This window comes from Camellia sinensis, chromosome 10 (assembly GCF_055761805.1).
Source record: "Camellia sinensis isolate YWXY chromosome 10, ASM5576180v1, whole genome shotgun sequence".
In the NCBI taxonomy this organism is placed as follows: domain Eukaryota; kingdom Viridiplantae; phylum Streptophyta; class Magnoliopsida; order Ericales; family Theaceae; genus Camellia; species Camellia sinensis.
Genome location: NC_138970.1, coordinates 62,406,674 through 62,425,344, shown reverse-complemented (window position 1 = coordinate 62,425,344; position 18,671 = coordinate 62,406,674). Strand labels below are relative to the sequence as shown.

The window sequence follows — 18,671 nt, the reverse complement described above, 5'->3', positions numbered from 1 at the left end:
AAGTTAAAAAGTCAAAAAGTTACTCAAAAAGTTAAAAAGTTAACACTATTTACCAAAAGTCAACAATTACGGCTGTACAACTCCCAATTCTAATTTTCTCCTACACACTAATTTATACAATTTTTTAATACACATTTTTCTATAAAAAAAATCAAAAAGTTAATCCAAACATCCATATTTTTGTCCTCAATTTTTTAATTGAAAAAGACAAAAAGTACACCTTAAACAACCCCTTAATACTTTATCAAAAGTAAATTACTTGAATTACCGAGTTTAACCCCAAAATGATCACACTACTCATTTGGAAAATTGATTATTTTAATTAGGTTAAAAAAATTATGTTTAGAATAATAATTAATTTTTTAAATTGATTTAATGATTATAAAAAATAAAATAATTATAATTTAAATATAATATTTTATTTTATTTTATTAATTATTTTAATCTATTTTATCTTATTAATTATTTTATTCCCAATGAAGCCAACAAACCCAATCTCCCAAACACCCTGTAAATTCAAACGGGTTTGAACGACATCGAATCTCAAAAATATATCGTTTGATTTTTTTTTTCTTATTTGTCAATAAAAAAAAATTAATCACTGTGTTTGGTTTGAGTTTTCTGGATTAAGTTTTTTAAAAATTGACTTTTTTAGTTTTTGTATTTTTTGTTTTTAGTGAATATTTTTAAAATTTTAAACATTTTTTTTTACTTTTTTAGATGCACCTTACTTAGATGTATCTAAAAAGTAAAAAATTTGTGAAAAAATATTTTAAAAAATTAATAAATACATAAAAATACAAAAAATGTACTGAATTCTTATATTTTTTTTATATTTTTGGTATTTAGTGAATTTTTAAAAGATTTTTTTTACAATTTTTTTACTTTTTAGGTGTATTTATGTTAGATGTGTCTAAAAAGTAAAAAATTGCTTAAAATATTAAAAAAATTCAATAAAAACAAAAAAATACGAAAAATAAGAAAGTAGAATTTTCTGAAAAGTGTTTTAGAAAATTGGAAACCAAGCAAGGTGACTGTTATATCTTTTAATTTATCAGCCCTGAATGATGTGGTATTGAAATTAGATTCCACATAATAAAATATTTAATAAATTAAAATTTGACATTTATTAGACACATAAGAGTGATAAATTAAGGTTTCGTTTGACAATTATATATTTTAATTAAAAAATTACTATAAATTTTTACATTACCCTTTTTATTTTTTTTTATATATATTTTTTATTTTTATAAAAAAAATAATAAATTATTAAAATAATTTGTTCCAAACAACACCTGAGTGTCTCAAATATTAAAAAAAGAAAAAGGAAAAAAAAGAAAGCCATTGGTCACATCCTCTCCAATTTTTGCTGTATATACTTTCTTTCACAAAAAAAAAAAAACAGAGCGGACAGGTAGAGAGAGAGAGTGAGAGTGAGAGTGACTGACTTGGGGAACTGAGCGCAGAAGCAGGTAGCAGAAGTCAGCCTTCATTACAAAAATGCCAACTCTTGTTCATCTTCTTCTTCTCCAAAGCTAGGGTTTTTGTATAATTCAATCAAACTTAGCAAAGTTATCAGACTCTGTACTTTTCACACACAAGATCTTCAGGTAAGAGCATGGATTTTAGATTCTCTTCTCAGAATTCATCAAACCGTCCTTTACACTTGTCTTCTTCCTTTCTCTTGCTTTCGGTTCTAAAACATACTTCATGTTATATGCCTTTTTCTACTTGAGTTCTCTTTCTTTTTTTTCCTCCTCTCTTTTTGCTTCAGTTGAAATCGCATTTTTTTTTTTTCTGGGAAAATTCTGGCTTGGTTTTGACAATGTGGGTTGTGTTAATAGTAGGTTTTCATACTCTCTCTCTCTCTCACAGACACACACACACACATAGATACATCCATATATTTGTGTGCTTCAGGTAAATGGTAATTTGTTTTAAATCTGTCATGAAGCTTATAGTGTCTGTAGATCTAAATGTTAACAGTGTATGAAGATTGAACTCATTTTGGATGTCAGAACTACCCATCTCACTGATCTGATATCTGGGTTTTTTTTTATTATTATTTATTATTTATTATAATTAAATGCATTTTTTTGTCTTTTTATGTTAGGTGATTTTTCAGATATAGTCCTCTTTTGAGTCTGTTTGACTCTAGCTTCTGTAGAAGATCAGACGGCAGTGTTGGAATGAGGGGGAGGGGGTGATATTTGACAATTTTGTAAACAATGAGAAATGTCTTTTCAAGATTATTGGGTCTATTATCTTAAGAAACAAGCTTGGGTTATGTCTCAAATTTTATGAATATTTGAAAAGGATAGTATTATTTTTTGCATAAATTTGTAAAAATATTTTCAGTTCTTGGCATAATATGGTTCAATTTGTGTTTAGTTGTCAATTAAATTAGATTCCCAGTTTAGGAACTAATTGACCGTGTTTTCACACCAAATATCAATTTTAAGTGTTGGTAAATGGGGCAATCCTAAAAGGTGTACTGTGATGTGGGTAATTGTCATCATTTAATTCTTTATGCTGTTGTCTTAATAATGTTTTTGAATGGAGTAAAAGGGAAGCAAAATGAAAAATTGTAAACAGGGCTTGTATTATGATGTTTCCTTTGATTTTTTTGTTTTTTGGGGGGGGTGGGGGGCTATCTGTTGTGGCCCTGTGGGTTTGGTTGGTGGAAGTGGAGGTAGTTTCTCTGGAGTTTCTTTGAAGGGATTGTGTTGTATGTTTCTTTGTTTGGTCTAGCTTCTGTAATCAAATACCGATCAGAGGTTGGATGATCTTCATAAAACCAATCATTTGCATACTACACATGTATGTCAGATATATCTTTTCTCAGACAAGAATTCCTCTCAAATCTGAACTATTGCAGGTGTTGTGGGTCAGGTGGGGCTCTCGAGTAGACGAGTTCATTTTGTCTGGTCCTTTTCTGCTTTGAGCCAAGAGGAAATTGAATATGCAAACACCAAAATCGAGGTATATTTGTCATTAACATGGTTTTGTAGCATTATGTTATATATATATTAACTTTACACAACTGCTTATGATGCAATTTCTGTTTAATAGAAATTTACATAGTTAATTTCTCGAGAAAATGAGCAAGAATCAACTGGCTGAACTGTAAATGACATATAGTATTATCAAAATTTATGTCAGAAATTAGTAAGAGGGCCCTATTCAAATAAGCCACTGAGTTTATGCTTCTTTTGGGGCAGTTTTTGTTCAGTAGCAGTTTTAGGATATAATCTTATGGTGGTTGTCAGTTTTGGTTACTACATCCTTGGTTCTAATTCTAACTTCTTACGTTATGGGTTATATAACTTATACTGCTCAATGATTGCCGAAATGTTGTAATATATGCAAAAAAAGAACATGTTGAAATATTTTATGAAGAAAGACAATTTGGACCATATAAAAGGTAAATGGTCTCAACCAGGTGTGGTATGATCTGAAAAATTACCTCAGTCTACGGTTTACCATACTCGTCTTTGTAAATTTTAATCATCACTGTTCGAAAAGTTTCTAAACCTACCGTTGAATATTCTGTATCTTCACTTTAGGCTCAGTTTGTCTAGGATGGAAATGGTAGAAAGTGAAATAAATGAAAAAGAAAAAAAAAAAAATTGAGTTGGTTTAGTATGAAAATGGTGAAAGTTATAAGAAAGTTAATTTTCTAATACAACTCATAATAGCATGGTAACTAAGCTTATAGTTTTTTGCAAAAAACACAAGAAAATACAAGAAAGTTAAAATATGTTATAAAAGTAGTTAGTTATAATTAGAATTCCTATTTTCTTGTAAAATTCTCATCATAATCAAATTTATACAAGAAAATATATTTTACTTTCCTTTTTTTTTTTTTTTACTTCACTCTATCATTTTCACTTTCCAGTATTTATTTCTTTCTAATCAAATGAAACATTAGCATCATAAAGATTATTTTTCATGGTGAAAATTTTGTGATTTTACCAAGTAATTAAATAATATTGAAAGAAGAAACAATAATTTTTTCCATGCAAATGTATATTTTTAGTTTAGAATAGTTGATATTCTATGTATATAAATTGACTTGCAATTTGAACATTGATGTGATTGTTTCAAGACCAATATACATCAAGGTATATGTATTGCTGAAACAGGACATGGTAGTTAATAATTGATCTTTGGCCACAAATGCTGGCTCAATTGGGTTAAAAACCAATTCTTTTGGAAGACTTTCAGCAACCTCCCTTAAGGTTTGGGCTTATTACAGTTCCAGTTAGCCTCAACTTGTTTAAAAAATAGATGGCGACCCAGCATTGCTGAAACTGGTTTGCTAATTTGTTTTTAAATGTCTCTTTTTAGCGCCCTAATATTTTCTATTTAGTTGCTTTACCTAGATTCCATTGACTGTTGCATGTTTTGGTATGCTGATTATCATCCCTTCCTTTTGAGAACAGAACTGGCTCTTTGGAGGTGCCTAAAAGGACATCGCTGGCGACACCCCGAACTGCTAAACAGCTGAAAATGCGTGGATCAGATTCGGAGGCGATTCCTTCTCCAAATCCAGAAAGCAGGACACCTAAAGGCAGAAGTCCTAAAGTTGCAGAGCGCAAATCACCCCGAAGTCCAGTGCCTGAGGTATTCTATAAATAACTGACCACGTGAGCCAGTTTATAAATAAGGAACTATTCAGAGCTTCTAGGATCAATTCATTTTTGTGAAGTTTAGCATCATTAGGAATAAAAACAATTGAGGGTGCTTAGCTTCTAGCTGCATTAAGAAATAGACATTAAGATGCCTGGAAAGTTCGTAAGTTATTACCTATGAGTTAGTGATTTACATTTGTTAGCGGGACCATGATAGTTTGGGCTATGATGTTATTGTTTCTTCTAGGGATGGTTACACCAGAAAATACATGTGCCCAAGTAGTGTGAAATTCTCAACATATTGGTAGTTGGCTTTTTGGTGTCACCATACAGCTAGATCTTTTGTTCCTCTATATATGTTGTTTCTTCATTTCTTCAATTATATTAATTTTAGGCTAAGTTTGGCATCTTAAAAAAAAAGTCAAAAAGTTAAAAAGTCACTATCCTATTTAAGTCACATCATCTCTCTACCACATCACTTCAAACCTAATCCATATTTCATAAAAAGTCAAAAAGTGCACTTATTTAGAACATTCCAAAATGAGCCTTAATGGTTTTTGAATTGGAAATGAAAGGATTATTGGTTACTGTTCACGTAAATTTAATCTGTGAACTCTCTGTATGAACAAAAACTGGTGTTTCAATGTTTAAAGCTCAATGCAGGTTGTTGATCACTCACCTTTACTGACTCAACCTGTCGGATTGAGACACTGAGAGATTTGTTCTACATATTATGCTACACTCTAATTTGTTTATTTGTCTCTCATTTAGGATTACTATAGTATCTTATCATATTGCACTTTTATTTATTTATTTATTTATTCATTTTTTAATCCTTTGTTGTTTTGTACGATTTCCTATATGTCAGAATTTTGGAGACATCCAACCGAAAACCAATTGGTATTAGGTCGAGGGACCCATAAACTATATAAACCAAGCATGAGAGAAACACTAGATTCAAATCCGGAGCGAAGACTTGGTCTGAGAAATCACCAAAGATCCAACTATGATACCATGTTAGAATTTTTGAGGCATCCAACCCAAAACCAATTGGTATTAGGTGGAGGCCCCCCTAAACCATATGAATAAAACGTTGGTGGCTTGGAGAGGCAACGTGAACAAGTCTCTAATACTATATATATATATGTTACTCCGACAGTTTTTAGTTACTTTTGACATCTATTGAATGTTTCTGTTGTGATGCTTCAGTAACCTGCTGTCACCTGTTTAATATTTTGCCCCCGTTTTGTCAGCTTCAGAAGAAACGCCCAAGCAAATTGTCTGAATTGGAATCTCAGCTTGCTCAGCTTCAGGAGGAACTGAAGAAAGCGAAGGACCAGCTGAGCTCATCCGAATCATGGAAGAAGCAGGCCCAGCAAGAGGCTGAAGAGGCCAAGAAACAGCTAGCAGCCATGTCAGCAAAGCTCGATGAGTCCCAGCAGCAGCTGATGGAACTTTGTGCTTCTGAGGAAGATCGTGTCCAAGAGCTCCGTAAGATTTCTCAGGATCGTGATCGAGCATGGCAATCTGAACTCGAGGCTGTCCAGAAGCAGCACTCAATGGACTCTACCGCCTTGTCTTCTGCCATAAATGAGATTCAGAAGCTCAAGATCCAGCTTGATAGGGTATCTGAATCTGAATCTGCCCAGGCTGATTATGCACAATCAGCACATGCTGAAATACAGAACTTACGAATGGAAATCTCAGAAACTCTCTCCCTGGTTGAAAATTTAAAAACCCAACTCAGTGATTGCAGAGAATCTGAAGCACGGGCCTTGGAAGTTGTTAGTAAAACTCGAATGCAATTGGAAATGGCGAAGACAGCTGAAGAGACTCTCAGATCTGAAGGCATTAGAACAATGGATGCTTACAGATCCTTGGCTGTGGAGTTGGAGCAGTCAAAAGCTCGAGTAAATTTATTGGAAGAGCTTGTTAGCAAACTCCAAGCTGATGCTGGTAACAATAGCAGCAAGAATTCTGCAGATGATTCCTGCAATGTCAAAGGTGGTAGGGAAAATGGAGAACATGAGGATTCAGACCAGCTCAAAGCAGAGCTTAATCATGTGAAATTTGAAGTGGGTCAATTAAGATCAGCTTTAGATGCAGCTGAGAGAAGGTACCAGGAGGAATATATTCATAGCACATTGCAGATTCGAAGTGCTTATGAACTAGTGGAGCGCTCAAAATCAGAGTCATCATTGAGAGAGGCTGAATTGGAGTCGAATTTGAAGAAGGCAAAAGCTGACATTGAAGAGTTGAAGGCAAAACTGATGGCCAAGGAAACTAAATTGCTTGATATTTGTGAGGAGAATGAAGGACTGAATCAAAAGATTGAGAAAAATCAGTCAACCGAAAAGGAATCGAAATTGGAATCAGAGATGAAGAATTTTGAGGTAGATTTGGCAGATTTGAAGGCAAGTTTGTTGGATAAAGAAACCGAATTGCAGGGTATAACTGCGGAAAATGAGATGCTGAAGTTCGAAATCAAGAAGAGAGAGATGGAGCGGAATAAAGTGAATGATGAGGCTTCAGCTTCCGCAGAAGCAGCTAGGGCTGCAGAGCGAGAAGCACTTATGAAACTAGGCTATTTAACTGAGGAAGCTGATAAAAGTAGCAGAAAAGCTGCTCGGGTTACTGAACAGCTCGATGCAGCGCAGGCTGCCAATTCGGAGATAGAAGCCGAGTTGAGGAGATTGAAAGTGCAATCGGACCAGTGGAGGAAAGCTGCAGAGGCAGCTACGGCTATGCTTTCAACGGGGAATAATGATAAGTTTGTGGAGAGAACAAGGTCGCTCGACGGCAACTACCATACTATTGGTGGAAAGCTAGGTTCACCTTTCTCGGAAGAGATGGATGATGAATCATCACCCAAGAAGAAAAATGGTAACATGTTGAAGAAGATTGGTGTGTTGTTGAAGAAGAGCCAGAAGTAGTTGCATTGTTTGGCAGGTTGTATGTTGTTTTTCACGAAGGCTGTATTTGGATCTTGGATTTATAGAGATTTGTGGAGGGAAAAGAAAAGGGAAGAAAAAGTTTCCTCCCCCTTCATTTTCTTTTTATAAATCTAAGATCCAAACTGAGCCTAATTGTTTTATTGTCTTCTTTTATGTTATATTCATATGATGTTAACTCTTGGTTTGTTTCTTTAACAGATTTTTTGTGGCTGCCAAGTATTGAAGAGATTTTCTAGGAAAACCCCTTTTTTCTGTCCTTGTATAGCTATCTGGAAATGGATGAACTTTGTATTTGGTTTCACTTGCCATATGTGGTAGGTTTTGATGGACACCCTAAGGATTGTAATATTTTTCTGTTGTAACTTTCTGTTTATGGTTTAATTGATTGGAGAATAGAAACTGGTATGTTCTTGTTGTTTGGACATAATGTTAAGGTGGTACACTCTCAGAATATCACTCTTTGGCTAATGGTTTTTGCACATTACATACAAGCATAGTATACAATGGTTGTCTTTCTTGCTTCAATACTTGTTACTGGTAGTTCCAACTGAGTTTTGTAGATCAAATATGTGGATTCAAATTACCATGTTTAATTAATGGTTACTTGTTTATTTCAAGCATGGATGCCCAAATATGCTGGAACTAGATATTATAAGATTGATGGGATTGTAAGGAATAAATTATACCATGAGATTAGATTGAATGAATTATTGAATATATGATAGGATTATGGGAGATAATTTATACTATGAGATAAATGATTGAATAGGAGCTGTGTATTATATTTGGTTAGAATAAAAAATAAAAATAAAAATGAAAAAATTATTGTTTATTATTGGATGAAAGAAAAAATAAAGTCAGAGAGGTCTAATCTTTTTAATATCACAATATTTATGGCATTATTTAATGTTTTATTTATTCATTTATTTGTTTAATCTTCCATACTAGTATTGAGATAATTCATAGTTTAGTACGGTAGAAATAAGTAATAGATTGGACTATCTGGCGGGATCCACATGTTTTCCGCCTCCAATCCTTTCCACCTTATCTCGCAATTAAACGCAGGGTTAACAATTCAATGAATCTCACATGTTCTCCACTTTTAATCCCACCATTAGTGAGGCAATAACACATGCCTTAGGGGCATGTTTGTTTAAACGGACTCGATTAAATAAAATTAGCATTCCATCCAATCCTTTCCACCTTATCTCGCAATTAAACGCAAGGCTAACAACCCGATGGGTCTCACATGTTTCTCACTTTCAATCCCACCATTAGCGAGGCAATGTTGTTTGAATGGAGTGGATTAGATTGAGATTATCAACCCTTTTGAATTGTATATCACATCCTATCCTTAGATTGATTTAGAATTATAAAGAGAGACTACTAAAATCCTATAAGTTTTGAAATTTAACTAATTAGTCTGAACCTTAGTTCTCCATTTTTTATCTTATCCCCCTCTTGGGATTCAATATGGGAGACATCATATCTGGATGGACTATTAGTCGAAACCTTAATTTTCTTAATCAATTATCGAATTATGTATTTTGTGAGATTGTTAGTCCAATATCAAAATTATGTCTGTCTAACCAAACATTGCCCAAGGTATTAGCAGGATTGGCTTTAGGGCAAAGCCCACAAAAGCAGCCGCTACAGAGCTTTAAAAATTTAATAAAAAAGCAAACATAGCGCAAGGGTATTAGCAGGACTGGCTTTAGGGCAAAGCCCACAAAAGCAGCCACTATAGAGCTTTAAAAATTTAATAAAAAAAAGGCTCTTGAAAAAGTTGGAGTTGACCCTAACAAAATTTGAAGTATTAATTAACAAATTTAAATAGTTGTATAGTTTTTTAAACTTATTAACGAATCCTTTTGGGCACTTATTAACAAAAACTTATAAATCAATCTCATTTGGAAATAGCACTTTTTAGTTTAAAAATTAAAAAAAGTTAAAAATTCAACAAACTATATAAAAAGTTAAAAATTCTTTATTCTTTCTATTTTTTACATATTTTTTCGTAAAAAATTAAAAAGTCATTCTAAACATACAAATTTTTTTTACTTCATATTTTACCATAAAATTAAAAAATTAGCAAAATAACATATTTCGAAACAAGGCTGGTTGCTTTATGAGATGAAGAGAAGAGAAAATGAAAAGGGCAGAGGATTATAGAAGTTCACAAATTTGGTTATAGAGAAACAAAGAAAACAGGCCGCAAACAGCATCCACTGGCTGGGCTTCAACTCACCTTACAGCTTCCTTCAAACCCAATGGGCCAAACATTTATTGAATTAAATATTTTAGGGTAAATTATAAATCCACCTTTTGAGATTTGCTTAAAGCACAAATTACCTCATATGATTTAAAAAATTATAAATACTCTCTTGTTAGAATTTTTTATTTAACAGAATTAACTAAAAAAATAAAATTCATAATTGCTCTCCTATATAATAATAAAATTACCTAAATTATTAATTGAAACATATTTCTAATATCATTAAAAATTGTTAATTCACTTTATGATTTATTAATAAAAGGGACAATTTGTTATGAAATTTAAAACCTATGGAGATGAAATGTAATTTTCAGAACCACATAGAGTGATTCGTATTTTAATCAAACTTCAGATAGGGTGTTTGTAATTTATCCTATATTTTAATATGCGAAATTACAAAACACAATTAAATTTGAATTCATAATTTGTACATTTCAAGTTAATGTCACCAGCAATGATTCATCCCACTAAAAACATCACCACTAATAGCACTAATGCATTAAAAAAAAAAAATACAACTCCAAGACCAAAACATCACATCATTAATGGCGGGACCCACTGCCACATAATTAGTGGGAGCACTAATTAGTGCTCCTAAGCATTTTTCTTAATGTCACCCATCCGTCCGATCCGTGGTCTCAAAATATTTTATTTATTTTTTCTCTCAATAGGTAACCCATAAACCTTCTAACAAAATTTGCAAGAGGGTTACTTATAATCCTTTGTCCCATTTGTTATCCACGTTTTTTCTCTAAGAATGTATGGAGTTTTTGCAATTTTCTTCTCATGGAAAATTCTAAGAGTAAAATTGGGGTAAAAAAATAAACATAAGGTTTAGATTAACATAATTTGAAAGTACATATGGATACTTTGCTTGGTTGTGATTTTTAGAAAAATTTACTTTTTATTTTTCATTTTTTATTTTTGTTTTTATTGAATTTTTTAAATATTTTAAGTATTTTTTTTAATTTTTAAACAAACCTAACATAAATACACTTAACAAGTAAAATATTTGTAAAAAAAATCTTTAAAAAGTCACTAAATATCAAAAATACAAAAAAAAATGTGAAAATTTAGTATATTTTTGTGTATTTATTAAAATTTTAAAATATTTTTTCACAAATATTTTACTATTTAGATACATTTAAGTAAGGTGCATCTAAAAAAGTAAAAATATTGATTAAAATTTTAAAAATATATACTAAAACAAAAAAAAACAAGAAAAATGGAAAACTGAATTTTCAGAAAACTGAGCTTAAAAAACTAAAATCAAACACACTGTTTAATTTTTTTCTTCCTTCTCCTATATAGTTTGTATTATGATAAATTACACTTTAGTTATCAAAATTCTAATAAGTAACAACATTAAAATATAAAAAGCATTGATTTTTTTTTTTTCAAATCATTAACAAGATTATTATTTATTTACAAAAAATTACAGTTCCACACTCAACTATTACACATATCTAATTGAAAACACTGGCCAAACCACGAGAAATTGGGTGGAATTGCATAATTTTTCCTAGAAAAATAAAAATAAAGGTAAATTAAATACATTCTTTGAAATTTGCATAAAATATAAATTATCTCTCATAATTTGAAAAATTATAATTATTCCCTTGTCAAAAAAATTTATTTAATAAAATTAATTAAAAAATAAAATTTTTAACTACTCTTTTATACAATAAAAAAATTATATGAATTATTAATTAAAATAAAATTTTAATATTATTAAAAATTATTCATTTATTATTAATTATTATACAATAATTTATTAATAAAATAGATAATTTATTATGAAATTAAAAATAGGTTTAACCTAAATAAATAAATAAATATATATATATATATATAGATGTGTGCGTATACATTCTCTCTCTCTCTGGCTTCAATTTGGAGATTAGGGTTTAACAGGGGCGGCTACCTATCTTCTTCTTCTTCGTCTGAGAGTCGAACAACGCTTTCTTTCAGCAGCCATGGGGTATGATTCACTCTCTATCACCTATAATCTTTACTTTTCTTCTCTATTGCATATATATATATATATATATATATATATATGTAGCTTTAAGATTGAAGCATAAGGATTTTTATTGTTTGTGAAACTCAGGATATCGAATGTTAAATTCATCTTTGTTTGGTTAGAGGAAAATGGACGTTTTACCTCAATGGGTTGGATAATGGTGAATTTCATAATCGAAAGTTTTTGTTTTTGTTCTTACTTGTGGCAAATTACGAAATCTGGGGTTGTATGAAAACTTAGAGCCTGTTTGTTTAGTATCATTCACAATTCATTTGAAAATAAAACTAATGAAAGTCTAAAAACACTTTTGTTTTCATACCATTTATCAGTTTTGTGGGGAAAAAAAATAGTTTTTGAAAATTTGATACAACTTTTTTTTTTTTTTTTTTAAATAAAAAGTGAATTGTTTAAAAAAAAAAAAATTCGTTAGAACAGTTTTTGGAAGCAGTTCCAAAACAAGTTTGTGTTTTTTCAAAAAAATTAAAACTAAGAAAGACAATAACAAACAGGACCTTAGTTTTTTTTGTTGGAAGTACATTCCATGGTTATCATCAATATTCATTAGCTTTTGAAACTGTTGAATGAGCTTGTTTTAACCTAGTGTTTTTATTGTTTCTTAGGCATGCTCAAATTGGGCAATGTAGCATAGCAATATTAGCCCTCTTTTGAATGGCTTTGTAATGTGAAAATTTCTTGTATCACAGGAAGACACGTGGTATGGGAGCTGGGCGCAAATTGAAGTCCCACCGTAGAAGGCAAAGGTGGGCTGACAAAGCATATAAGAAGTCCCACCTTGGCAATGAATGGAAGAAGCCGTTTGCCGGGTCTTCGCATGCCAAAGGCATTGTCCTTGAAAAGATGTAAGCCTCTTCCCATATTTTTTTTATTCACTAGCTTTTGTTAAAAAAATCCTATGTGATTATTCCATTGGGGGTTCGACATTGGCTTTTCCAGTTTTTTTTTTGGCTTTTTTAGAATCAAAAAAATCTAATGCATTTAGGAAATGCCAAAGAAGTTTCTTTTTTTGTTAGTGGGAAAGTTGTTTTTGGCTTTTTTAGTGGAAAAGTGAACTTTTTAGCTGAACCTAACGTATGGCTGCTGACTGACACGTACAGAGGTATTGAAGCTAAGCAGCCGAACTCTGCTATCCGAAAGTGTGCTAGGGTTCAACTGATTAAGAATGGGAAGAAGATCGCCGCATTTGTCCCTAATGATGGTTGCTTAAACTATATAGAAGAGAATGTAAGTGTTCTTTGAAAGGCTGGCATCGTCATTTGACTGTTTCTTTTTGTTATTTGGTGACTTATAACCCTTTAATATCTTTTGCTGTAGGATGAGGTGTTGATTGCTGGATTTGGGCGTAAAGGGCATGCCGTGGGAGATATTCCCGGTGTTAGATTCAAGGTTGTCAAGGTATCTGGTGTCTCTCTTCTGGCTCTATTCAAAGAGAAAAAAGAGAAGCCAAGGTCTTAGTTTTGTGTGGCGATGAGATTATCTTCTTCTGTGTTTTGATAGTTTTGTTGGAAGTATTGAAATGGTACTCTTATCTGTTTGAGCAGGATTTTGTGAACAATATATTATCAATTCTCCAGTTATTTGTATTGGCGTCAAAGCTACATTTTTTACATCAAATTATGTTCCTTCTTCTTAAATGGTGTCTATTTATATTATGCCCTATCATGCATCATTAAGGGAAAGAGTAGTGGGTTCTTGGGATCAGACAATTAGTTAAAGAGTGTTAGGGTATGGTCATTTTCTCAGATTTTTATTTGAAAGGTTTGATCTTTCATTGTAAAGTTTGGTGGCATAGCATTATAACTGGTTATTAAGACTCGTTAGATCATTAGGTTTATTGTGCCATCTATTCTTTGGGCTTCTAGGAAGTTACAGCTAAACGTGGCACGGTGTTGCTAGCTTTTATCAGGTTGATCAAATAGAAGCCTGTGCCATAGTATAATATATAGTTAGGATGCAAGGTTAACAGCTAGGGAGGTGATATGAATGGCGGCATCAAGCTATTCCTATCCTGCAAACCCGGCTTTTATGTTAATGCAAATAGCTTCCAATCTGCATTGTTTAATTCCATGGTTACAACTTTTTATTGTGGTCTAATAGTGGCAATGCCTCTTAATATGCAATGTTTGCACTGGTGCGGGGCTGAAGGATGGTGCCTGGCTGGTCATGAAACTACCTGCAGTGAAACAATCTACTGCATGACTAGAAATCAGTCAAGTAGGAAAAATTGTTGCTATTTTTATTTTATTTATTTTTTTACCAAAGCATTGTCTTTATCTGATACAAGTTTTGCTTAATCTTTACTCTTGATGAAAAGTAGCAAGTGCTTATTGCTTCTAATTTTAGGTTTCATAAGAGTTGATCATTAATGATCGCAACATGATTGCAACTGCCCCATTCTTTTTGTGGTTGCACAGTGAGGCCTCATCGTCTCCTATCTTTCTAATTCTCCATTCATCTCTTTGGGCTCTATTTTTCTTTTCCTTCTCATATGTTCAACAACCCCCCCCCCCCCCCCCCCCCCCCCGGGCATCTAGTAATTATGATTGCCTTTGTTGATGTGGTGAAAGCTAAATCTTGTACCAAATTTGTCACTAGATTTGGGATGGCCATAGTTTGGCCCAAGATTTAGCACGTCAACGGAGAGGTTTTTTTTCAAGAGTATAGTCAAGAATGATTTTGGCTTAATAATCTGGCGCACCATTTGAGTTCTCTAAGCAATTGTAGCCATCATTTTCACGTTTCCCTTCTTTCTAATCAATACCCAACACAATCCAAAAGTTGGTTATGAGAATAGCAAATATCAAATGCATCAGTGGCTTCAAAAGGGTGGATCCATACGACTGTTTTTACTGTTTTCTATTCAAGTTCTTATTTTGCCAAAACAACAACAACAACAACAACAATAATAATAATATTGCGAAGTTATTTCTGTTTAATTCTTCTTGTTTCTATCTTTGTACCATTATTTCACAATTTCTCTATTCTTGTCGACGAATCACCTATTTTCCACTGCTAGTAGCCACTAACCTTTCATCTCACATCCTGGGTAAGTCTTTAAGTTAGGCCATTGATGGATTTAGGGATCCTCGGAGAGGGTATGTGCGAATATATAGTATGTGCAAATATGATAAGTCAATTAAGAATTTAGATTCTCTTGAACCAATTTACAATATTTAGAAAATGAGTCGATCTCTAGATCTACAACTTTAGCTTCCATACTTGATACAGTCATAAATGAAGAACATGAATTTCAAAATTTAAAAATAGATTTAAGTTGGAACATTCCAAAAGTACCAATTAAAGAAATATATAAACCAGTTTTTTAAAGTCATCTTTTAATATAGATTTACATGTCAAAACTGTTGAAAAAGTTAATGCTTTAACAAAAATCCAGGAAACATGTCAACTACTAACTAAAGAATCAATCAAATCTATCTACTGGTCATAATTTTATTCATCTAGGCTTAATACAAGTTGCAGTCAAACCACTGACTACTCAAGGACATAATTCTTTAGTTTTATTATGTTTAAGAGATGCTCGATATATTAATTATTATGATTGTTTAATGAGTATGATGGAATTTGATTTTCATAAAGGACCTATCCATTTTAATTGTTTCCCTGATTTTATTTTAAGTTTATGTGATCCACACATACTAAAAGTTTTAACATTGAATATCCAAATTTTTGGTGCTTTTACTAAAATGCTTGGTGGTGCCCATTCTATTGCTTTAATTTACCATATTTATTATAAATATATAAAAACTAATCTTAATGTACATGCCTTAGGTAAAAGCCCAAAAGATAAAACTGTACTCATACAAGATAGTACTAATGAAGCCAATATAGATGTTCCTACCATTATTTGTTGGAATGAAGTCACTCTTCCAGATAATTAGGTGACAGTCAATGAAAATTATTCACACCCACATTAATCTAATAGCAATGATATTCAACAAATTTAACAATACGATGATGGTAAAGTCAACATACGTTTTAATGGCCCACATAGTAGTCAATCCTCCATAGTACCCCTAGTATCCCCACTGAAGAAAATGAAATTTTTAGTACACCATTATTTACTAGAAAAGATAGGAAACTCAACATTTGTCAACCCTCACATGCTACTGCTAGTAAGTTAAAAGAAATAAATAATTCTTCGACTTTTCATATTAGTAAACCAGTTTATTCAACACATAAATATCTTCATGAAGAAGATACTACATCTCAAGATTCACTTACTCAAACTGATTTTGAAATATTTTCTCCAGTTAATTCACAATTATTAACTCTTAGTAAAACCTTTGCACCTAATCTTAATAGATTACATGCTGAATTTCAATCTAAAGATAATAAATTAAAATGACAGACTTATTGAAATACTTATAATAAACCACAACAATCCCGAATAACTAAGAGATGGTGTAAGTTCATGGCTGAATTTGGTACTGAAGTCAATTTCTTTGATTATCTTGAAAATTATTTTGAAAATTATTATCACAAAGTTAATACTATTACCAAAACCAAATGAAAAACCTTCCCAAATACCACTCTTTCTTCTAGTCATCCTCATTTGGAAATTATTCTCATTGAACATAACGGATCTATCTTGCATGCTTCTCCTTTTAAATGGCCCGGTGACGAATCTGAAATTAAAAAAGTCATTGAGCAGAATAATCATACAAATCAATGTTTAAAAACTATTGGTAAACAATTAGATAAAATTGAAACTACTTTTCATGATTATTCAAATAATCATGCTACAACAAGTTAACCTTTAGAAAAACCTCTTATTAATCTTCCTAGCATGAGGAATAGATTAAGTTTAGTCACCTAAGATGTCACGACCCAAACCCGTCTCTATAGGTTTAGTGTCGTAACCGGCCAGTAATCCGCGATTACCGAAGGCCTAACTAAACAAAGCAAATGAATGGGGCTAGTAGAAGCTAATATATAAAAGGAAAACGTCCAACGAGCTGTGAATTTACATAAGACAAAAACGTAGCTATATATTTATAAATATATACACATGTACGTCTAAGCATTACAAGTTTCTTATAATTACATCACAACCAAAAGGGATAAGTCATTCCCATCAACAACAACTATAACACCAATGAAAACCGATCACAAATGTGCGGGAGTGCCAAAAGAGGTAATCACTGGGTTAGCCCGTGCTCCGACAGATGGGAACCTCAACGAGAGGCGCAAAAGTTGGTTTAACCAAAACGGACACAAGATCGTCAGCTACGTTCCCTCCTGAACTGGATTACCTACATATACATATATACAAAACATGAGCTAAAACCAAGTGAATAACAACTGAGTAAAAAGATTCTGAATGATGAATAAGATGTAAAATAAAGTATATACTGAGCAGGTTCGTATCACAAGTGAGAGGCATAATACAACAATATCCAAAAGTAATAAATACAGGCGACCTAGACGGCTGAACAGGCGGTCATGAAGACCGAACAGGGGGCCATGAAGACCGGAGATCAGATATGATAGTCAACACCATATTAAACAAGAGTTCCATGAAATGGAACTGACAGAACTGTGATCATATAAATAGGTGCTAGGGTCTTCACAGTAAACAATGAAAACTGAGATAGAATTATCATTCATCAACATGAGAAACATATCGGAGTAATGCATAAATTTGATGCAGAGAAAAGATAATTTAAATTAAACATATTTTTATAGCAGTGTTACTCACAGTGGGTTCCGTGATGCAGGTGACTGGAACATGGTGTTTGACCTACACAGACAGATACAAGCGTAACGCACTTAATTTGTTATACACCCAACTATAGTTTCATTTCTTAGGAATTAGTTGGTCTAAATGTCGTTAATTTTTGTTAAACGTTCATGCAATACAAATGGACCTCAATTACGGGTGCAAATCATGCTATCGGAGGTTCGGAAGTGGGGTAAATGACACAGAAAAGTGAAACCGAGGCTGCCAAACAGCCGCACGTGCGGAGTTCCTTGCCGCACGTGTGCCGCACATGCATCACCGGGTGCTTTTATTTCAGAATTGCACCTTCTTCTCCCTTGTTTTCCGTACGTGCGGACCTACCCGCCGCACGTGCACCTGTGTTTCCCGCACGTGCGGGCTCCCTAGCCACACGTACGGTTCTAGGTGTTCCAGAACCGAATTTCTGCTATGTTTTCAAAGCTTCAATCCACCAAAAATCACACCCAAATTCAATCAAATTAAGGGCCAAACATTAGCAAACATAATGTATAAAAAAAAATTCCCAAGTTCAAACCAAGGATAGAGTTCAACTTCAAACTTAAATTTTACTATCTCATAAACAACTTCAAGGTTAAAGAGAAACAAAACTCTATGCATATGAAAATTCTATGTTTCAACAAATCATGGTAATCTAGGTTAAAGTTATGCAAGAGAATGGGCTTAAGTAATGTCATTTAGGCAAGAACATAGAAGAACTCCTCTTGTTAGGTTTATAACATCACTTATACTACTCAACTCCCTGCTCTTTCCCTTATTTCCATGAATTCAAGATGGAAAATAATCTTCATGTAAGAAATTAGAAAGGACTCTTACCTTAATGAATTAATTGATGAAGTTGTCTCAAATTCTCTCATTCTTCTTCTTCTTCTTGATCACCCACACAAACTCCACTCTAGAACTCTCTCTCACTCTCTCTTCTAATTGAGGTCACACACATATATATAATTACATCTCTAGTTTAACCTATTTTAATTAAGTGAGAGCCTTTACTTACATTAACTAGTTA

At 32.5% G+C, this 18,671-nt stretch overlaps 2 protein-coding genes across 4 annotated transcripts; both read left to right on the top strand.

The window, feature by feature from the left end:
* The first annotated feature begins 1,340 nt into the window (after positions 1-1,340).
* LOC114315793 (interactor of constitutive active ROPs 2, chloroplastic) lies at positions 1,341-8,056 on the top strand. 3 transcript variants are annotated; one of them, XM_028262415.2, is made up of 5 exons: positions 1,341-1,610; positions 2,879-2,982; positions 4,446-4,626; positions 5,888-7,583; positions 7,787-8,056. In XM_028262415.2, exons 2-4 carry the CDS (start codon positions 2,963-2,965, stop codon positions 7,565-7,567), a joined length of 1,881 nt encoding a protein of 626 aa, XP_028118216.2. In that variant the 5' UTR covers positions 1,341-1,610; positions 2,879-2,962; the 3' UTR covers positions 7,568-7,583; positions 7,787-8,056. The 3 variants fall into 3 exon arrangements, with proteins under 3 accessions (XP_028118216.2, XP_028118221.2, XP_028118227.2); XM_028262420.2 differs by having other exon boundaries at positions 1,348-1,472; XM_028262426.2 differs by lacking the exon at positions 1,341-1,610 and adding an exon at positions 2,622-2,777.
* A 3,628-nt stretch (positions 8,057-11,684) lies between these two features.
* LOC114315818 (small ribosomal subunit protein uS12) lies at positions 11,685-13,538 on the top strand. The gene is made up of 4 exons (XM_028262433.2): positions 11,685-11,844; positions 12,591-12,746; positions 13,002-13,128; positions 13,219-13,538. Exons 1-4 carry the CDS (start codon positions 11,840-11,842, stop codon positions 13,357-13,359), a joined length of 429 nt encoding a protein of 142 aa, XP_028118234.1. The 5' UTR covers positions 11,685-11,839; the 3' UTR covers positions 13,360-13,538.
* Positions 13,539-18,671: the final 5,133 nt, after the last annotated feature.